The sequence below is a fragment of the Crotalus tigris genome, unplaced genomic scaffold, assembly GCF_016545835.1.
Source record: "Crotalus tigris isolate CLP2741 ecotype Arizona unplaced genomic scaffold, ASM1654583v1 scf7180000024372.1857965, whole genome shotgun sequence".
Classification (NCBI taxonomy): Eukaryota; Metazoa; Chordata; class Lepidosauria; order Squamata; family Viperidae; genus Crotalus; species Crotalus tigris.
In genome coordinates this window covers 361,715-385,083 of record NW_024100542.1, presented here as the reverse complement: position 1 = coordinate 385,083, position 23,369 = coordinate 361,715, and the positions used below count along the sequence as shown (strand labels likewise).

The window sequence follows — 23,369 nt, the reverse complement described above, 5'->3', positions numbered from 1 at the left end:
TCACCTGACCACTATCTAGTTTTGCTTTCACATTTCTCTTTCCTTTCCAGTTGAGCTGTCCTTTTTCACATCAAGCACGCTATTTCTGCACAAAGAAGGGAGGGAAGGAAATATATGTATTTCCTTATGCTTTGTGTGTATGAAAGAGAAAATGCTATTGATATCATGGCTACAGCCCTTTCATGTTAAGCACAAGCCCTCCTGCCTGACAGCTATGATGAGAAATCCTGGGCAATTTAGTACTTTCCTTGATCAGCAGATGTTATCTGTCTCTTTAAAACCAAACAACTTTCCCATATGCAAATCATGTATAATATTTATAATTTCAAAATGGGCGGTCCCCTTTCTGATGCAGATCATCCCGGACCTGGACAAGTACACAAATTCTGTGACACCCCTAAAGGAGAGCTTCAACAGACCAGTCAAACAAGCAACTGCCAACTGTGAAAATCCATCATATCTCACCGAGTAAATGCTCAATGTGGGAATATACCAGAAATGTTCTGCTATTAGCTCAGGATGTGGGCTGGAATGAAAAAAGCTTAATAGACCAGTTTAAAGAGAGACTATAACATGAAATGGAGGACAAAATCATTTGTCAAGGCACCCCAGAGGCTTCATCCGCTATACTAAAATATATATTTAGTTTTCTACTGATTCCTGTTTTGATAGTCTTTTGATGTTGACTGTTTGACATTTCCTTTTTTTAAAAAAACATTGCCTAGGTCCAGAATATAGAATCATTTTTGGTGTTACATCAGATGTGGCAGACACCTGTGATACCAACAAATGCATTGTGACTTACAGCCTGATATGAGATCCTTCTTTTACTAGCTAAATTTCATGTTTGTGTTCCAGCAGTTTGAAGAAATCTCGAGAGAGATTTCAGCTGTTCACATATTAAAAGAAAAACCTCTCAGTTTTCAATCATGGATGATAACCAGTTCAGAAATGCATATTTCTGGCTGACTTGGTTATTGTGATATATTTAGACAATAACAGATGACCCTTTAAACTTGTCTGACTCAGTAAAAGCAAAATAGTTTAATAGCTGTACAAGGACCAGGGAACAGAATGGTAGAAATGAGCAGTAAGCCATGGCTATTTTGTTTGTCTCTAGCTAGCCTTCATTAAGTGGTATGTCAAATTTTAAGTCTGATCTCAGCCAACCAAATTTCTTCACATTTGTCTTGATATAATTTGCAGTTGATTACTACAACATTATACTATAGTTATCCCTTTTTAGCACTGGGGTTTGGAGGGAGAGGGAGAGGGAGAGGGGGGAGGGGGAGGGAGGGAGGGAGGGAGGGAGGGAGGGAGAGAGAGTGAGAGAGAGAGAGAGAGAGAGAGAGAGGAGTCTGCAATGTATTAAAAATACAAAATATGCTAGAAAAGCAATCCAATAGGCATCTATTTGGGCAAAAAGAAACAACAAATGATCTTGCAAATCTTTTGGCAGCAATAAAACAACAACAACAACTAGAAGTATAAGTATAATATTCCATGGGAGACATTACAGTAGTAGAGGTGTAGAAATAATGGAAAGGTTTTGATTGTTTTGGCACAAGGGTACAGTAAACGCAGCTGGCTGGAAGAATAGCTGTAGACCTTGGAGGTTTGTTATTTTGATAGTTGTCTAATGGTGAAAATTGCTTTCTGTTGCTGAAATTTTCACTTGATTATCCAAGCAGTTTGGCAAAAGCTCATCTCAATTATGTCTGATGCCAACATAGTGTTTCCACTGGTATTTTTACCTGAGGATTTGGCACAGGTTTTATCAAGGGAGCTACTCTGTGTTAATCCCTTGTGCTTCTTTTTGTTCAGCTGGCAAGAATGAAGTGAACTGCAAACCCTGAGAAACGGCAACCCAGACACACTTGTTTTACTGCCTGTCATGAGAACAAATTAATAATTGTCAGGGACTATAAGTGTATGGTAAGCTGCTTTGATTTTTTTTCCTTCCTCTTCAGGGTGAAAAGTGTCACAAGTCATAGAATTTAATTGGAAGGACGATGATACTGATTTGAAGATAGTAAAGATGATATAAAATAATACAGCCAAAAATCCAACATGGTGCTCAGTTTTTCCACCTTAGTACTGTTGATTGCCAACCCACGTGCTCCATGTGGGATTATTACTTGAAAATGCAGCAGTGCAGGCAGTTCTGGATGCTCCTAGCATTGCACATGCTACAAGAGATGCACTGGATGCCAGTTTGCTTCCAGGTCCAGTTCAAGGTCACCTACCACCTTTAAAGACCTTCATAGCATAGTATCAGGTTACCCAAGAAACCATTTTGTCCTAATTGCATAGACCTGTTCCAATTGGTCAGGCAGAAAGAGTGTGTTATAGAACTTGTTGTGAGGTCAAGGAATAGAGAGTCTTTCCTGCCACTGGCCCCATCCATTGGAACACCTTGATCTCTGAGGTGAGGCAGGCCATCAGTCTTCTGGACTTTCAGGAGAACATTAAGACCTGTCTCTGTCAACTACCATGGGAATCCAATAGTGATATGTAACCCTGGAGTTGGCTGGTGATTTGAGGGTGCCCTTCCATCTTTCTAACTTTTGTCTATTTTTATAATCTCATAGATTTTTATTTGTATACGTTTGATCAATAAATCTCCAATTGATCCAAGAAATGTGATTCTTCCCAGTGTGTGTGTGTGTGTGTGTGTGTGTGTGTGTGTGTGTGAGAGAGAGAGAGAGAGAGAGAGAGAGAGAGAGAGAGAAGACAGACAGACAGATGACACAGATGGCAAATGGCAAAACTACCATGGTGTTTAGCTTGACAGTTTTTTTGCAATTGGAGTGGACATAATCTGCTGCTTGCCATGATCATGCTGTGTCTGGATAACCTATACAAAAAATAGCTGATAAATCCAGTTTTCCTCTCCTGTGTCATTTCCCATCTCAATATTTTTCCATCATCACTTAGATGAGAGGTTAAAACAAAAGTGTGCAATGAGGAAGATAAATGATTAGAATTAGACTAGGAGGAAGCAATGGAAAACCAGATGCATTTTCAGCATGGATAGATGCTGCAGGCAAAGTCTCTAAGATTGATATATACAAGAATGACAAATGATCTAATAAACCAAACTTCTTCAATGACCATGTGGATGGAAGAAATCTGGCAGAAAGCATGATATGCCTGCCAACCACATTGGTGAGTGGCTGCTCCTGTTGTTGATGGGTTAGGAAGATCCAGTTGATCTTTGAGGAGTAGCTGAGCACTCTGCAAATACTGGGGTTGGGGGGAAAAATAGAAAGTCCTAGAACCAAAGAGGGAGAGAAGCATTTGGTAGCAGACATGTTTATATGTCTTTAAAAAAGAAAGCTGGGTACAGCCATGAAATGAGTGGTTATGAGCAAACTGTAGAAGAACCTGCTGGAAGTACCAAACAGTGTCTTCTTTACTATGTATTATGTCATGTGTCTTCTTCATTCTTCCAAGCAACTATGAATTACCTATAGAAGGCAGATGAACATCTGATAGTTGAAACAACTTTTGAAACTAAACCTCTCAAAAATGAGATGATTAAAGAAATAGTGATTTCATAAAACATTTTGAATATAAGCAGACAAATGTTGCCATTTTTACCTTGGTGTCTTAATCAATAGACTAAATTGGCTCTCTCGTATAACTAAATGAGTGCAGGAAAACTACACATACTATCCAAAAATTCTCTTCCCTTTCAAAATAATTTTGAAATCATATTTTCTTTCATCAAATTGAATTAGAATCAGAAAAAAAATATAGAAGAATATCTGCTTGGTACTCTTGCAACTTTATATCCATAAGATAAATTCAACTGTGATGATTCCCAGCAATTTTAAAAACAAACAAACAAACTCTTGGTTATATTGTTCTGAATGCTTGTTTCTAAATGTTAGTTCACTTTTTGAAGGCACTCTGACAAAATAGGATTTTCAAAGCTCTTAGACAATGCAACAATGTAATTTGTATCTGTCAAGACTCATGCTGAATGAATGGTGCAGAAGACACATAATTCTGGCACTGAATATCAATTGCAAATATTTTTTTTCCTTTAGAAATCTAGTTCTGCTATTGCTTTTAGAAATAAAAATATCCATTCAGATGTAGAAAGTCTGGATATTTGAGAAAGGGAATCTCCTACAGAACAGCATTCTCCCAGAGTCGTTTGATCAGCTCTTTCCTTTTGGGCATTTAAAAGACTATTAAAACATAGCTATTGAAACAAGACCTGGAGTCTGCATACAGGTAGTAATTGACTTACATCCATTTGTTTAGTGACCATTTGAAGTTGGAACGGCACTGAAAAAAGTTACTTGTGGCCGTTTTTCACACAACTATTGCAGCATCCCCAGGGTCACGTGATCAAAATTCAGATGCTTGGCAATTGGTTCCTACAGTATTTATGATGGCTGCAGTGTCATGCAATCATTTTTTGCAATCTTTCTGACAAGCAAAGTCAATGAGGAAGCCAGATTCACTTAACAGCTGTGTTACTAACTTAACAACTGAACTGATTCACGTAACAACTGTGGCAAGAAAGGCCGTACAGAGGGGCAAAACTCCCTTAAGAACTGTCTCGCTTAGCGATGCAAATTTTGGGCTCAATTGTCATTGTAAGTCGAGGACTACCTGTACTTTTTTCCTCAAGTTACTGAAATAATTAATTGTAACTTATCAAATGTATTTTATTCCTGGCTCTTACATACATATTTTTATGATGTTATTTTGTGAGCTCAATTTCTTTTCTTTTTATCCTGGCTTAGGCAGGGGAAATTTTATGTCACTCAGAATTGGTTTTGAATGAATAAATGAATGAATGCACACTTCCCTCACTGAGAGCAGTAAACACTTAAAGTCTGAAAAAGACATCTGTCGCAAGCTGCCGAGGATCCCACTTATATAATATGCTTTCTGCTTTCCTTCTGCTTTCCAAGTTGCTGATTCTATTGATCGATGCTCATGAGCTTCCAAGGAAACCCAGGCTTCTCCAAACAAAGTCAGACATTTATTCTTCAAAGCCTTTTCATAATAAAAGTAAACAGAGAAGTTTATATTATCTTGACAGCTAATAAATAATGAACATTTCTAATCAAGATGGAGCATACTTAGCAATAGCACCAAGTAGTTAAAGGCTGTTTACACAATTCTTTAGTATATATTTGTATTTGAGGAAGGGAGTGTAGGTACATAAATTTAAGCAGTCAGTGTGGACAAACCTATTGCATGAATCTGAAATGTGTATTTGTATATGACATATACAGATTAAAGGTAATCCTCAGCTTACAGACAGACATTTAATGACCATTCAGAGTTACAACAGCTTGGGAAAGGGTGCTTTACGTAAAGCACTTCTGGCTTTAAAAATGTGGTGCTGCCCCCTCTCGCTCCAGGTGGTCACTTGGCCACATTCCAGGTGCTTGGCAACCAGCTAAAATTTAAGACTGGCTGAAGCATCCTATGGTTACATGACTGTGATTAGTGTTTCTGGCATTTATTTGTCAGTTTCTGGCAAAAAAAATGTCCATTCAGGAAAATGGATTCAGATTTAAGACCATATGATTTGCATGACAACGACTGCTGTAAAAATGGTCATGGGACATGACCCATGCATGCCAGAACTTATGACAAACTTCCAGTTCCAATTCTGGTCTTAAGTTTAAAACTATATGTATTTATTTGTTCTTGCATGTGTTGGAGATGTCAAGAACATGTAACCTCTGTAATATCCTATAATTCTATAAACTACTAAAATTCTCACGTCTGCTGGTAACCTTCAATTGAGTGAAACTGGAAAGTATAGGAAAACAATTATTGAACCAAGATAACTCAAATGAGCTAATTCACAGAATGCCAGGAACCATGATTCTCATTGCAATAAAAATTTGCCTTCCAACTACATTTCCCAGAAACCCATCTGTTGTATGGTACAAGGGAAGATGGGAAGACCATATCCCCACTCTCTTTCCCGCCTCCCTTTGGCCTGTGCACCCAATTTGCTGGTGACAAAGCCTGACAGATAAGCTGTTTATAATCTCTTAAGAGTGGTGGATGGCAAGGGAAAGACGGGGGAGCAACTTGGATGCCTGCTAAGGTGAGGCTGGCTGGAGGATGGGACCTTTGAGGATATGTCAGGTTGGACAGCAGGGATAACGTTTTCCTCAGGGTCACAACTCCCTTTGTTATCCCTCCTCCCAGCAAAATAGCAGGATATTATGGAGATCAGCCAAGGAGAAGTGATTACTAATACTCCCTGCCAGCTTCCTACAAGCAACAGGAAACGGAGGAAGCCAGCAGGAAGTTGGGAGTCCCTGCTTTTTTTGCCTGTCGATACTCATTCTATTTCTCTGGGTAAGGAAATATCTCTGAAAGGTTTGACTACTAGAGAAAGATTCTCTAGTAGTCAGGTTATTGACTATTATTATAAGTACTGTAATTCATTTATCGCTCCTGTAATATAATATAGCAACATTTAGGAAACATTTTGTCCATTTATAGACTCTTTTAGCCATCAGTGCAAAGCAAAAGGTAGAAAAGGAGGAGGGCAGACTCAACCTCAATACAGCAAGTTGTTGCTTATTTTATAATCTAGTAGTAAACTCCATTTTTGCAACTAAATCTGTTCATTAAATCCCATTTTACTCAAAGAGAATTATTCCCATATAAATCTTGTTTTAGGCTGGAATTTTGCCAGTTCTGCAAGATTTATACCTTAGATTTATTAAGTCTACTAAGCAGCAGCATCCCAGGGCACAGTGTGCTGGAGCACACTGTTCTAGGAGGAAATCCCAGGATAGGACAACAGATATTAGAAGTGACAAATATACATGTGGAGTTCAAAGATATAATACAAACAATAATGATTATACTCAAGAGTTACAACTAATGTTTAAAGCTCATTTAAAGCATTAATATAAACTGAAAAATGTGTTCTTTCAAATTTACCATAATCTTTCAAATACAATTTCTAAGTGTATTTCATCAACAATAGAATACATTTAGAAATCATATAAACTGATTTCTTAAACTATCTGTATTGCTTCATTATGGTATAGTTACTTTTATTTATACCATTGAAAATCCATCTCTTTTTTTCTCTCTCTCTCTCAACCATATGCATTTTTGGATGAAGAGTCTGCTAGCAAGACGTTTTTTCAACTCAATAGAATCTCACTAATGTGGGATTTCAGGGGTTCTCCTATCAGTTTCCTTAAAATAGCTGACCAGTCAAAATTCTGACAATGTGTTTATTATTAGCTAATGTAGCTGTAGAGAATATGGAGGGTGGCCTTGACAAGCAGAGGGAAGCTATGTTACCAAGGCAACGATCAAATCAACCTGACTTGAGTGCATACCAAAAAAGTGGTTTCCAAAAATTTCTCAGACAGCTTCCCCCATTCACATGAAGGTAAAAGGGAAAGGAGGAGGAGTATATTCAGCACATTGCAAGGTTCTTTTTCAATGGTTGTTCTAATAAAAGTAGTCTTAAACAACACAGTGACCAGGTCTTAGTCTGATCTAGCATATAGGGCTATACATCTTCAGTGCAAGTCTTCATTGCAAACATCTTCAAACTAGGCAAGAAACAACTGCACTACACAATTCCTTGTATATATCTGTAAATACAATTCCTGTAATATACCTTTAATTCTGCCAAACAATTTTTGTAGCACATTCCTGATATAAGGCTTTGAGTATTGTATTCTGTCATCTTATGTTCAGTATGGAACTAGTGGTGGCTTTCTGAGCTAGAGCACACAGGGGAAATTGCTTCTGGAAAGGCCCCATATTGTGTAAACAACCATGAAGTTCCTTTCTCTGGGCATGAGGCTAAGGAAACAACCTCTCACAGTGGTAAACTTCTTTTCTTTGTTAACCCAGTGCAGTCTTGACACAGTGACTTACTAATAAGCCTCTAGTGTCAGGAACCACTTGTAGGGCAGCTAAGACTCTGCATCAAGTCTGAATGACAGTTTATCAATCTCCACTTCATTGTTCTGCATGCTGCTCTGTTACCTAGTGCAGCCAATCACCTAATATAGTTCTGGATTCTCCCCAGCCTGTGGCATCTCCCAATATTCTAGTCACCCGACCAGGGGTTTGTTTACATTACAGTGTCTGTGTCCAAAAACCAAGGCTGAAAGAAATAGTACTAAAGAAGGGAGGCAGGCAGGCAGGCAGGCAGAAAGGAAATGTTAGCCAAATTCGGCTGAATCCCAATTGATTTCTATCAGCCATACCCCATTCACTTCAACGGCAATATTCTAAACAGCTCCTTCTACCACCTCCCCACACAAAAGTGCCATTTTGTACTGAGGTTAAAGTCACAAGTACACTTATAATAATACCTCCAGGAATTGCCCACCTCACCTTTTAATTTGCTTTTGTTATTAGAAATGGAAGGAAAAATGGGGGAAAAAAGTGTTCCAACAAAAACGCAAGCCATGGAATCCTAGAGAATTTCAATGCCAACACCATCTATTCAAACTGTAAACCCTGAGCTATAGCCAATCTCTTTTAAAACCTGAATGGGACTAGCACTGGTAATACAGAGCGAGCAGCTCGCCAAACCCTGTTTCCTTCGTAAAATGAACAAGTCATGAATCACCTTAGCGCTTTAAGAAAAATGTTAGCACATCGAGGGATGTCAATTAATTTGTTAATTTGGCATCATTAACATGCATGGCACTTTACAAAACAAGGACAGCTGTGAAAGGAGAAAGACTAACAAAGCATGAACATGAACAAGAGGGCAAGTGTGTATAGTGTTTTTCTCTTAGCACAGGCAGGAGCAAGTCTCTATCATATAATCCTTTAGAAAAAGTACAAAAAGGCTTCACTGCTGACAGTGACACACTTGTGACTTACCATTTATCAGTGTTAGACATCAGTCTACAGCTGAGCTATCTGCTTCCCAAAGGATTACAACGTTGGAAAATATTTAATGAAGAAAAATTTCCTATCAGTGAGGGCTGACAGTTTCTATGGCAATGTTACCAATTTTTCCCTAAAAGCAATCATGTATGAAAATATGTACATACCAGCCATCCACATAAATGGCAATATCACAGCAAAAACAAAAAGTTATTTCCTAATTGGCTTAGACTTTTGCAATTCATATCCATGAACAATCTTTCATTCTTAACTTAAATTGCAGTTGCACTGATTTCAGCTCTTCTCTTTAGTGTTTGATTGCAGCACCATAGTGTTACATTGTAACCCCCCCCCTAGATATTTCAAGCAAACAAAGACAAACATTTCCATATACACAATACCAATAATTCAAAGAGGCAATAGTTGGTGTTCTTTTTGGTAAATGTTTCTGTGCTACAATTCAACAATCACATGGTCTTCAACTCAGAAAATACGTTATACTTTCCACATTTCTCCAATTCTGTTCTCAGTTCTCAGTAACAAAAACACCAGAGTCCTTCTTCCAAAGCCAGGAATACATAAACTTCCACATGAACTTTAATTTAGGGTATGCTGTTAGCAGCATGCTATTAATTGCTGAGGTGGAGAATCAGGTTCCATATTTTATATTTAAAAAGTCCTTTCCTCTCTCTCTCTTTGTGTGATCAGCAATATTAAATGCAAGACAGAAGAACAGAATTGCCAAATTTCATTTCATTGGACTTGTGTTATTCAAAGTAGGAGTCTAAAACATGTGTACAAATAATTTAAAATTTTTGGGAATCTCAGTATGTTATGGGACCAAGAGGTTTGCAAATGTATTTTGGAAAGTACATAACCTGGTATTTTTAGCTAAAACAAATCACACACCTAATTTAGTGAAATAATAACATAGAAAGCTGCTGGCACCTGGATGTCTAACAAGATGGATTAGTAAGTTTATTAGTAAGTTTATCTAACCACAGATCATAACACTTAACATACTATAAAATAAAATAACAGTAGAATAGAAAAATTACAAAATAGAGTATTATATATAAGGTCAAAACAAGATAAAGCCAGTCTACAACTAAGAATGTAAGCATTTCTTTCTAAATAACAGCAGAGTAAAAGTCACAACCTGAGTGCTCACAGTTGGAAACATTGTTTGCAAGAAGACAGTTCACTTGTTCAAGTTCCAAGACCTTGAGTTCCGCTACCATCATTATTTGGCCACAATCAGACTGCAAATGGGGCAGTGAGGACATAATAAATAATGGGGATGGAGAGGGCATTTACAAAATCTCCTTTCAAGATACGTGGAGGACATTGGCTACAGATCAAAGGATGTAAAAGCCCTTCTCGGTAAGACACCTGTAATATTAACCAAGTACTAGGTGAGGCTTCAATGTTGTTTATAGTGATGATACCAAGATGATTGTACTGCAGCGGCATCTTTACTATCATCCCTTTGAAAAAAAAAAACTTACATCTTACTTTTTTTTTTCTATTCCAAGATCTACATTCTCCCAAAAGTGGTAAGGAATACCTTGATAAGATGGATGACAAAATCTAGTTAATTGATCCCCAACTGTGTAATGGAAAAAATAGATTTTGGCAAGCAGGAATTCTTGAAGATTTTCTACTGTAGGTTCTTATAATTCCCAACAATGGAAAGTGTATTTTAATGGAGATGGAAAGTAATCTCCATCCTTAAATAAGCAGATGCCCTGGAGGAAGCCCATCTTCCTTAGGAAGTTGTTTTGGATTAAATCCAATTGGGTAATAACCAGATTCAGACTCATAGCATATGGGCTATTACCTCGCCTGGGAATATTTTCAGGGCAGGGGATATCAACTGCCCTTCTTTATGGACTGGTGAGCTTTAAGGTTTGAGAAAAAGCACACCAGGTTTTAACCATAGTTTGCTGAAGTCATGATCTGGCAGTGATAAATAGTTTTATGTATCATGCTAAGCCAAATCAGACAAAGCACATTATAACTTGGTATCGCATGGGAACCCAGCCAGTGAGCAAACACGTGTATAAAACTTTTTCTTAAAGACATTTACTGAGTTCAGATTATCCTTACCTGGTTGTTACTTCATAAGCATTTTATTACAAAAAATAATAACTGAAGTTGTGTTTTGCCTGAAATAAGATTCTAAGAGAAATACAATCATCACAAGATTCACCAACTGAATGTAAGACAGTTCAAAACGATGTTTAAGTTTCATATAAATCACAGAAAACTTGACCAAACTGAACACATCCATTTTATATAATAAACAACTTTGATTTTTGTAAAAGATGTGAGCTACTGAGTAATTGAAAGCACCTAATAAATCTATTATGGTGTATGATAATATGTCGCTAATAGTTATATATCATAATTTAAACCAAATGATCAATAAATGCTCCTTAAACATTGTTTTTATACTATTTTAATTTCCCAGTACTTTTAGTGATACTAAAAGCCACAATCATTTGTGCACTTTCTGTAATTCAACACCAAAATTGAAAGAAAAAAACAAAGTGGCCTCCCTTAGCATTTTTCTTTTTAATAGCAATTTGCTTTTTATCACTTCAGGTCTCCTATTTGAATATAAAAAAGGAAATTAAGGAGCTTCTATAGTTATATATCTCATTTATTCCTCTTCCCAAAAAAACTCAATGTCTGATATAACCCTCTGGTTCACATGGTTAAGCTTAGCCATTCTTAACCATCTTTCTAATAAACCACAACACAGTGGATGAACTCAACCAATGAGTGACACAAGGAGGATTAAAATTTTACTTGGATTTAGTAAACAATCATAAATTTATGTTTACCAGAATTCTTGAAAGAATGACCAACAGCTGGAGATGTAAAAAATAATGAGGGTTCATAGATCTATATATGATATGGTCATGTAACCAGTACTTTTTAAAATATGATATTTATACTCTGGGAAAATCTTTAAATGTTAAAGATGTTAATGTGATTTTGAATTACATATATCCACCCAGAGTCACCCTATTAGTGAGACAGGCGATAAATAAATTTAATAAACATAAAATAATTATACCAATATGTCAGAAAAAGAAATTTGGATATACCAATATTTGCAATCTGAGTGTATATGATTGCATCATGCATAGAGATTGTTAAAAGAATCATATTGAGAAATTGGAAAAATAATATTATAGAAATAATGCTTTTGGAAATATGTAATTTATCTATCTTGGAAAAGGCAATATTCTTTATTAATCAAAGGATGTAATATTTTGGCAGAGACTGTATATTTTACATTAATATTTTGCATTTGATTTTACTATAGTACCATATGTCACTACTGATCAAATCAAAGGCAGATTTTATTATTTTTTTCTCCTTTTCTTTTTGTTTTCTATCAGTTTTTAAAGTTAAGTTTATATTTTACATTTTTTTCTACATGTAAATAACTTTTTAAAAATTAAAAAAAATAATTACCAAAATTTGTAGATGTGCAGAAACAATTCTATGCTCAAAGCTTAGACTTAAAATGTGCTCAGAAGCCACTTCCAACTTCAAAGAGAGGAAGAAAACTGGAACTAGCCACACTTATTAGAGGGGTGGAGGACGTCAACACAGTGATTGTTAATTTGGAACCCTGATCATGACAGGAGACAATGTTTATACTCCAGCACATACAGGAAAGGCAATGGTGGGGTTCAGCCAGATATTATGAGGAATATAACAGAAAAGAGCATGTTGTAGGGGCACTTTGTGTCACTCGAACATTAGATAATCTTGAGATGTCATAGAATCAACCATTCAGTTTTGTAATTTGCTCAGAATAACCTAGCATATCTATTTCCTAGTAATATGCAATAACCTACACATTCAGAAAAAAGGTCTGACATAATTATGATTTTCCTAAAGTCAAAAAATAAGGAAGGCCAGAAGACCCACCTCACAATATTGATATTCTACAGATGTATCAATATATCATACTGTATGGAGATATAAATTCTCCACGAGATCCAATCCTTTACACACTTACCCTGGAATAAGCTACATTTAATGCAATATCTAATAAACACGTGCATGGATATTTTATATTACATATTAATGTACACCTGTATTAAAATACACTATAAAAGGTACAAATAATCTATATTATTAAAATAATATAAAAGGCTGCATGTGTTTAAGCCTAGCAGCACAGTGAGAAAATTTAAGACAGTTCTTTATCTTTTTTGCTGGAACCAAAAAGGAATCAATATTTATTTCAAGGAAAATACATTAGGTTGCATATACATTGTAGCTCCGACTTTTACCAGTAAAAGTGATTCAGCCATAAGCCCAGAATGTCAGCCCATTTAATTAATATAAAAAAGCAAAATGGAACAAAGTATTGCTGGACATTATTTAGCTCCATCAGGCAGCTGTAGTACAATGATCCCAGTGATTTGTCAGGAAAGACCTGATACTTCATCACTGACAAGCTGAGTAGATGTAATTTCTCCATATTTATTTCCAGCCTCTGGTTGGAAGATCACCAGAGCCTAATGAAAGAATGCAAACATGTTTAAGAGAAGCTTCCAAAACTGACTCTTTATTTTTTTAGAAATGCCTTACTTATATAAATGTTCATTATTTTTTTCAGAGAAAGGACACGTGATGCCAAAGCAGCATGCATTTGTGCATTTCAGAAAACCTACACAGACAGGGAGAGAATCATTACTAGCAGATTAACCTTTTCCTTCAAAAAGGAAGGAAATTTAACTGATATTGAGGTCTTTTCCAAGAATTAAAGGACTAGTGAATATCAATCTCTCTTCAGACATAACAGCATGTGGAGAAGTAGGAAACACCCAAGAAAAAAAGTGAGGTATAAGAGGATATGGCCATTGGATAGATAAAGAATAGTGGAGAAGAAGAGAGCTAACTCACAGAAACCCATATTAGTAGCAATTGCATACATACATACTATATAGGCAAAACCATATTTGTTCAGGTGTATTCATGCCATACATACTTCTATGCACATGAATACCCGCGGCATATGAATACCCGCGGCATATGTATGAATTGACAACAGATACAAATATGTAGAAGTAGCCTGTCCTTTTGTACAAATGACTGAAGAATAAGGGGATCCATAAAGGTTAGGAAATAAATTACCAAAATTCATCCTTAGGCATATACAGTATGCCTAAATTACCAAAATTCATCCTTAGGCATATACAGTATGAATATTATGGCAAGACAGGTGCAAATGTTAGGTATCTGGATGTATTATCCATGCACTCCAGAATTATACTCCTTCTGAAGCTCTTGCAATGTAGAAAAAATAGAGCCACACGTTCCTTATTTCTAGGAACACCCCATACTACACGCATCATCACTTCCCCCTCCCCTTTCTGTATCTTTCTTTGCACGAATGCTTCACCTCGCCTACTCACCTCTCGTCGTTCTGCCATCCCTGATCTCCCAGCAGCAAATCCCGGAACCTGTATCTTGGAGGAAGCGGAGGAACCTCACTCTCCAGGTCTACCATCCTGAAAGGGTAAAAGCACACTCCTCACAGGGTACTAACGGCAGCAGCAGTAAGAAGCAGGATAACCCGGGGATCAAAAAACGAGACTTAGCCCGTGCTTAGAGGAGGACCCAGGCTACGATGCGACTAAAGCTCTCTTGCCTTTTCGCACAAGTGAACATGCAAAATCTGTTGCACCTGCTGGCAAAGTTATTTAAAAGCTCTCCCCCTTCCTTCTTTGCAACCTCTATCGCAACAGGAGGCAGAGGAGGGAGGGGGCGCGCGCACACGCACCGCAGCCAACTAGCCAGCGTCTCCAGATGCACGCGCAGGTCTCTCAGCCTGCCGGGATCGACAACAAAGGGTTGCCTGCCGCTGTTCTTGCCATCCTTCCCCAGCCATGCAAATGTCGTTTGGAGCTGCCGCTGAGAGCTCAGCCAATTGGGATTGGCCCTCAGGAGCACAATAAGGTGACGTACCGGGAACCTCGCCTTCTCCACCAATAGCCTTTCTTCCTCATTAATATTCGGTGGCTGGAAGAAGGGTTCTCTCTCCGGCCGGAGAAGGGGCGCAGATGGGTGAATGGAGATGACCCGGAGAGCTAAGTGACAGGTGTGCCTGCCTATAAGGTGGCCCTTTGAGTGACAGGTGCGCCGTCTGTAAGGTGGCCCCTTGAGTGACAGGTGCGCCGTCTGTAAGGTGGCCCGTCCTGAACTGTGCTTAGTGCTTCGGTTTCCATTGTATAAGAAAGGCAGTGTTGCTTTCGCAGCCAGGTATTCAAACAGCAAATTGTGTGTCCCTCTTTTTCTGCTTTGCAACACATGCACGTGGGGGGGGGGGAACGGGACAGTAGAAAGGTCTATTGGCGATAGTTGACGCAACACGTTTTATCCGGGTTTAGCTTGAAGTACGGTTAACTTAACCCGAGTTTCTGGGTTTACAAGACCCATTGAAACAACCTCCGGAGGCTTAAGTTTAAAATGTTTCATTTCTAGCTCCGTGTAACGTCCGCATGCTGCGTCTTCCTCCTTTAGAGAAACTTTCCCCATTTTGGGCCCCGAAAATATATACATATACAGACAGATATCTATATATTGTATGTATATATAGACACACACACACACCTCCTTTCCCACCACTCCGACTCAATGGCTGAAGATGATGAAAGATGTGCAGAACATGCCTGAGGGCACCAGTTTGGGAAAGGCTACTGTAGACTGAGCGGAGTAAAGATTCAGCAGCCAAATAATTATGCGTGGCTCTTCGTTCAGGAGAAGGCGAGGAAGAGAACGGCTCTTCGGGGACCACCCAATAGGCCCCGTGCGGCCCTCTAGTGAGCAAACTGAGACAGTGGCTGAGCAGTATATGGAGAAGACTGGATTGGTTGCAAATCCCGGCTCTGGGCCATGCAGCTATTAATTTCTTAAATTTAAAAAGTGTTTAGTATAGTAGAATATGTGGCTCATTTCTAATCGTTTTGGGAAGTACAGATGTTTACAACCTACACTTCATTCTGCGCCCTTAATAGCAATTTGAAGTGGAACTGATTTCTTAGTTCCTCGAATCCTAATTGGTTTGAAGAGGAAAAGTTGTATTCAGATCTGTTATTTGGATAGATAGGTGGTCAGAATACTTTGTAGAGGCACCTAGTCTCTGGTGATGTTCATACTTATTACACTAACATTGATCTCATTGTAATAAATCTTTCTGATAATTTCCATAAATGTGCATATGTACCAGAAACTATTTCTGTTTTTAACCATTTTTTTAAGGATTATAAATGCCTAGAATCATAAGCGAGGCAGCCATATTAGCCTTATAAATAAGTACTATGATGCTATGAATTGTCACTGTGTTCTTATATTAAGTGATGCAGTTTAGTGCTTTGGAAAGTATTTCTGTTCCATGGTAGTCGGGGAACAAAGGCTTCAAAAATCATTTAGTTACTGAATGGCTAGGATTTCAGGAAGCGTGGCTGTCACAACTTCTATTGGATTTGTAATGAAAAAAGGTTGAAGTACAATTTTTGAACCTATTTCCCAACCACTTTCACTTCCTTCTATAATCAGGCTTTGCAGGACCTAGTGTGAATCCCCCTCCAGAAAGCAAAAAAACAAAACAAAACAAAAAAAAAAAACAGGAAGAGCACTCTGGTTAAACAGATGCTTGCACATTTTCAAAGCAGCTAGAGTCCAGGGGTCTTCAGACTAGCCCTTTTGTGACTCATGGACTTCAACTCCCAGAATTCCTCAGTCAGGCACACTGGCTGAGGAATTCTGGGAGTTGGAGTCCATGAGTCATAAAAGGGCCAAGTTTGAAGACCCCTGAACTAGATAGATCATGTATGCATGCCATATTAAATTGGAGTTGATTATTCTAGGGTTAATCCATATAATATCAGTTTGCCTTTAATATGATTCAGTGGCTTATTAATGCTATTGCAATTTTGTCCAGATTGTTGGGACCAGTTAGGTATGCTTTCATAACATAGTTTCTCGGCTGCTGCTTAGATAGTATCTGAGATAGAAAACATCTTTCACCAATTTAGGCTGCTTTAGAATTGTGCTCATATGCTGACAGAAGTAGGATTGGATTTTTTTTCTTTAAAGCACACTGTTTTTTTAAGCCATAAGTTTATAAAATTCCAGGTCTAGTTTGGTATAGTAGTTAAGGCATCAGGTTAGAAACCAGGAATACTAGTCCTGCCTGAGGCACCAAGCCAGCTGGGTGACTTTGGACCAGTCACTCTCCACCCTAGGAAGGAGGCAACGGCAAACCTCTTGCAAAATATTACCAAGAAAACTAATTCAGTGACTAATTCAGGAATCCAAGAGGCAGCACCAAAAAAAAAGTTAAGCTGTAGGCTCACATTAAAAACCAATAGAAAAACAAAACTGCTAAAAAGGAGGGCTCAGGGTTCACAGTGAATCTAACTCCCTTGTTAAATGCCAGATTTTTGAGATGTAAAAAAAAAACCCAGATCAAGATAAATCACTTCAGAATTTTTCCTCCTTTAACATATAAGCCAGTGATGGCGAAACTTTTATTGACTGAGTGCCCAAACTGCAACTCAAAACCCACTTATGCATCGTCGAGTGCCAGGTGGGTGTGGCCCATTGGGTGGGTGTGGCCCATTGGGTGGACATGATCCACTGGGTGGGTGTGGCTGCGGTGGTAACGGCAGACTGGGTGGGACTAAAAAGTTCAATCAATTCCAACTTTGCAAGATCTTTTTTTTTCCCCGCAAGAAGTTGAAATTGGCTGATTGAACTTTTTTTTTTTTCACAAGGCGGAGGCCTAAAATGAAAAGGTTTTATAAAACCCAGCTGAAGGCCTAGGACTGGGACGATGACGCACGTGCCCACAGAGAGGGTTCTGAGTGCTGCCTCTGGCACCCTTGCCATACGTTCCCCACCGCTGATATAAGCTATATAAGTCCATTGAAAAACTGAAATTGTTTAGCATATTCAGTTCAGTAGTTCTGTTAAGATTTTCTTTTTTATGTTTACTCAGTTGCCTCTTACAGAAAATGCCATAGTCTGCAAATAGCTTACAAAGCATCAAAGGGATCTCATTGTTGGAAGGTATCAGCCAAGAGAAGGGTACAAAAAAAAAATTCCAAGGCTTTGGAGATATCATGGAATATAGTGAAGACATCAACAAGTGGAAAAAATATGGCATAATAGCGACATTACCAAGCACTGGATGTCCCTCCAAATTTAATGAAAAAATAAGAAGAAAACTGGTCTGAAAGGTTGCCAAGAAGCCTACAACAACATTAAAGGAACTGTAGGAATTTCTGGCAAGCGCTGATTGTGCACTACATGTGACACAATCTTCCGTATTCTTCATACATCTGGGCTGTGGAGAAGGGTGGCAAGATGAAAGTCTTTTCTCACAAAGAAGAAGATCCCAAGCCTAGCTATATTTTGCAAAAACCTACATCAAGTCTGACAAAATCCTGTAGGAAAATGTGTTATAGTCCAATGAGACCAAGTTTGAACTTGTTGGCCATAATTCCAAAAAAGTATATTTGGCATAAAAACAACACTGCATTACCAAAAGTATACCACCCGTGAAGCGTGGCAGCGTTATGCTTTGGAGCTGCTTTTCTTCAACTGAAACTGGGGCTTTAGTCAAGCTGGAGGGAGTTACGAACAGTTCCAAATATCAATTTTTTTTTTGCACAAAACCTTCAGACCTCTGCTAAAATACTGAAGATGAATTACCCCTTTTATCATGACAACAACTCAAAGCATGCCTCCAAACCAACAAAAGAATTGCTTCTCTAGAAGAAGATCAAAGTTTTGGAATGGCCCAGTCAGAGCCTGTACCTAAGTCCAACTGAAAATCTGCAGAGTGATCCGAAGGCCTTCTTCCAACGGCCGTTTTTTAGGGCGCGAAATTGGTGGCCGCCATTTTGAATTGCCTCCCGGCGGCCATTTTGGGTGTGGCTGAAGCCCCCGGTGGCCATTTTGTATGTGGTTGAGGCCCTCGGTGGCCATTTTGTGAGTGGCGGAAGTCACTGGCGGCCATTTTGTGTGTGGCTGAAGTCACCGGCGGCCATTTTGTGTGGGGCTGAAGCCTCGGCGGCCATTTTGAGTGTGCCTGAAGTCATCGGCGGCCATTTTGTGTGTGACTGAAGCTCTCGGAGGCCCTATTGTGCGTGGCAAAAGCCCTTGGCGGCCATTTTGTGTGTGGCTGAGGCCCAGACTGCCTGGAACTTTCTTCTGAAGGCAGTATTACATCATCGGTGGCAGGATCGTCGAGAGAGCAGGTTCGACCGGGGAGGGCCTGATCGATCCTAAGTGATCAGGGTGCCCATTAACTCCCCGCCCACCCCCTTTTGGGCTGAAGTATCTCTGTAGACTCCCTTGGTGAAGTACAGCGCTGAGGGGGGGCGTTTTGCCAAGGTTGAGACCAGAGCAACTCATCATGGCAGAGAAAGGCAGCGAGCCGGCCAAGAGGAGTCGCCAATCAGAGGCAAGTGGTAAGAGCACCACCAAGCGAGCCCGGCCAAGCAGGGAGCCACAGAGGGAGGAAGGGTGCCAAAGACTGAGAGCGGCCTCCCCAGATCTGACAGGCACGATGGGAAGGTCTATATTTGAGCCCCTTTCTTCGCACAGTGCCTCAGCCCCAGGGGCCTGGTCTCCCCCCAGGGGAATTCCTGAGTCAGATTCAAACCTAACAGTGGCTTCAGGGAGGGGTATAACCGGTCAGGACACCTCAGGGCCCCAGGCCACATTCACTCCCACTGCAGCAGGACTTCGCCCTCCTGAGAACCAGGCCCTGAACCCGAACCTCCTCCAGTCCATGATAGCCTAGGCTGTGGCTCAATTTATGGCCTCCAACACCCCACAGCCCCCCCACAGGCCACACATCATTCACAATCTCTGGATTGGATGGATGATCCCGCATCGGATTTGGAATCTACAGGAGCTGAACAAGCTGGCCTAATTTTGTCTGAGGACGAGGGCATCGCCCCATCCGAACCCAACCCTCCTGTCGGTCTCTTTGACCATTCCTTCTTCAATTCCCTGCTTCTCAAGGCCTGCACCACTGCAAACCTCGCCCAAGAACAGGAGAACCCACCAACATCCCAGGGTCCCCATGCCATATACACTGAGCCCTCTGTCTCACAGAATCATATTCCCTGCCCTCCCCTTTTTCTAAATATAGTCCAGAAACAATGGGAAAAACTAGGATCCCCCTTAAGCCCTGGTGCGGTAGAGAGAACATTGTTCAATGTTGCTCCTTCCCTGACCTCCCTTTTGGAGATTCCTGAGATTGATGAGCCCTTGAACTCATTGTTTCCCAAGTCCAACATCCCTGGGGACATAAATGAGGCACTAAGGGCAGAGGACAAGAAGATTGAGTCCGCCCTATGCAGGTCCCACCAGGCATCAGCCTGAGCAACGAGGGCGGCAACCTCCATGGCCTTCTTTGCCAGGGCTTCGGTCCTGTGGCTACGGGAGCTCCAGGACATGATCCCTCCGGACCAGCTCAGAGCCCACCAGAATCTGGGTAAGTTGGTGGCCACGTCCCAGTATCTAGCCGATGCCTCCTTACACACGATCAGATACACTGCCCGGACCATCGCGGCAGACATTTCAGCATGAAGGCTCCTTTGGCTCAGAAACTGGCGAGCAGACACCAAGGCCAAGTGGCGTCTGGCCTCTAAACCTTATACAGGTGGACAACTCTTTGGTAAGGCGCTAGAGCCATACCTAACCGAAGGTAAGGATAAACGCAAGACCTTGGTTAATACATCAAGGAGGGGAGATAGACGCTGGGGGAACTTGTCGCAGAGTAACTACAGAAGGCAGCCCTTTCGGCCAGCGCCAGCCTGGGACTGGGCCCAGGCTCCTCGCCCCTCCTTTCAGAGACAGGAACGACAACAAGATCGTTCAGCATACAGAGGCAGATCACAGTTCCAGACCAAGCGGTCCTTTCGAGGCGCAGGGAGCCGCTCCTTTAAGTGAGGCAAGTGAACCTGCAGCCTCACCTCCCATAGGAGGCCGGCTGGCCCTCTATTCCAGCATTTGGACGGCCACTACTATGGACGCATGGGTGTTAGACACCGTCTCCCAAGGTCTGAGACTAGAATTTTGTTCCCATCCACCTGACAGATTCCGCTCTTGTCCTATTTCAACGAACAGGACCAGAGCTGAACTTATGTCAGAGGCAATAGCTCATTTATTGCAAATACAAGCAATTGAACCAGTACCACAAGACCAAGAAGGACGAGGGTTTTACTCAAACCTTTTCGTCATTTCCAAGACTTCAGGGGGCTGGAGGGCGATCTTGGACTTAAAAGGTCTAAACCTCTACTTGAGATATAAAAAATTTAAGATGCAATCACTTCAATCAATCCTGGCTGGCGTCAGGCAAGGTGGCTTTCTTACCTCCATAGACCTGACTGAGGCATATTTGCACATCCCAATTTTTCCTGGACACCGCAAATTCCTCAGATTCAGTTATGCCCGACACCACTACCAGTACAGAGCCCTTCCATTTGGCCTCTCATCTGCACCGAGAGTATTTACAAAGGTACTGGCAGTGATTGCAGCCCACCTTAGACAAATTCCCATCAGAGTTCAATGCTATCTAGATGACATTCTAATTCAGTCATCATCATGGCAAGGTGCCCAAGCAGACCTCGCCCTAGCCATCAAGGTTTTGCAGGAGCACGGTTTTTCTGTGAATTTCCAGAAAAGTCATACTGTACCAACAACTCGGCTCTCCATTTGGGCGCAGTTATAGACACAGGCAACTGCACGGTCTACCTATCTCAGGACCGACGGAACTCTATCCAGACTCTTGTACGTCGGATCCGAAGGGACAGAGTAGTCACATTGGCATCCCTTTCACAACTACTAGGGAAGATGGTGTCCTGCGTGCAAATTGTGCCATGGGCACGTCTCCATGCCAGAGAATTACAGTGGCTTCTCCTTCCATTTCAGAGACTTCATACCAGCACATCCCACCAGAAGGTCCGAGTTCCACGGTCGGTGTTGAACTCCCTTCGTTGGTGGGACTCTCCGGCACTGTCATGGGGAGCAGAATTCAAAGAGCCAGACAGGATCACCATCACCACAGACGCAAGCCTATTTGGGTGGGGGGCACACCTCCACACACACTGGGCCCAAGGTCAGTGGTCCAGGCAAGATCTAAAGAACAATATAAACTGGCTGGAACTAAGAGCCATACACATGGCCCTAAAGAGATTCAGCAGCTTAGTACAGGGCCAGCACGTCCTGCTTCTTAACCGACAACATCACAGCCAAGGCCCATATCAACAGACAGGGGGGAACAAGGTCCAAGCCTCTCATGCAGGAGGCCAGATTGCTGGGGTCTTGGGCGGAACTGAATCTTGCCTCCATCAGGGCGGAGCACATATCAGGAGTGGCCAACCAGCAGACGGACTCATTGAGCAGAGCCACCGTGCACCATTCCGAATGGCAGCTGGATCCGAAGATCTTCAGAGAGATCGTGGACAGGTTTGGTTCCCCAACCCTAGATCTGTTTGCCTCCCCAGCCAACTCACAGCTTCCCAGATTCCTTTCCAGGTTCCCGTCTCCATCAGCGGAAGGAACAGATGCACTCCACAGCCCCTGGCCCAGGGAACTGCTCTATGCCTTTCCTTCCCTGCCTCTTCTACCTGCCACGATCAGGAAGATCCTTCGCGAACAAGCAGAGATCCTCCTGGTCGCCCCGCATTGGCCGAGACGATCTTGGTTCGCCGACCTGATGGAGCTCTCCGCATCCCCTCCATGGAGGATTCCAGCCAATCGGATCTCCCTCATTCAGGGGGAGTTACATCATCCAGACCCTCAATGGCTCCAGTTAACCGTCTGGCACTTGAGAGGCAGGCCTTAGGCCTAGACTCATATTCGTCAAGGGTCATAGCCATGATCCAGCAATCCAGGCGACCCTCGACGAATAGAATATACGATGCCACGTGGAAGAGCTTCTGTAATTGGTGTTTAGCTCACAAAATTGAACCCTTACAGGCTGCAGTGCCAGTTATCTTGGAGTTCCTGATGGACGGTTTGGACAAAGGGCTTTCCACAAGCACCATCCGTAGGCAGGTAGCAGCACTCGCCACGGTTATTTCCTGTGGCAAGGAACCCTTAACACAGCACCCTATGATACGCTCCTTCCTAAAAGGAGCTAACAATGCCAGACCACCAGCGGTACATAGATATCCCTCCTGGAACCTTCATCAGGTTTTACAGGCTCTTGTCTCACCACCCTTTGAGCCAATTGACACTTGTTTGCTCAAACTATTATCAATGAAGGTGGCATTTCTGGTTGCTGTAACTTCAGCCAGAAGAATCTCTGAGCTGGCTGCCCTGTCAGTGAGAAAGGACCTGTGTATCTTCCATAGGGACAGGGTTACTCTCAGGTTAGATCCCTCTTTCGTGCCCAAGGTCAACTCCTTGTATCATAGATCACAGGACATAGTTTTGCCGGA

General features: G+C 41.1%; 1 protein-coding gene and 1 long non-coding RNA gene across 3 annotated transcripts in view; one reads left to right on the top strand and one right to left on the bottom strand.

Annotated features, from left to right (window-relative positions):
• Positions 1 to 14,839, bottom strand: part of KCNT2 (potassium sodium-activated channel subfamily T member 2) — a 210,559-nt gene extending 195,720 nt beyond the window's left edge. For both annotated transcript variants that reach the window (XM_039328195.1, XM_039328196.1), the window contains exon 1: positions 14,319 to 14,839. In XM_039328195.1, the coding sequence (XP_039184129.1) occupies positions 14,319 to 14,413 (95 nt within the window). In that variant the 5' untranslated portion in view covers positions 14,414 to 14,839. The remainder of the gene's footprint in view (positions 1 to 14,318) is intronic.
• Positions 14,840 to 14,925: 86 nt separating this feature from the next.
• Positions 14,926 to 23,369, top strand: part of LOC120301241 — a 31,364-nt gene continuing 22,920 nt past the window's right edge. Inside the window, exon 1 of the long non-coding RNA XR_005554846.1 lies at positions 14,926 to 15,004. This is a non-coding gene — a long non-coding RNA (uncharacterized LOC120301241). The remainder of the gene's footprint in view (positions 15,005 to 23,369) is intronic.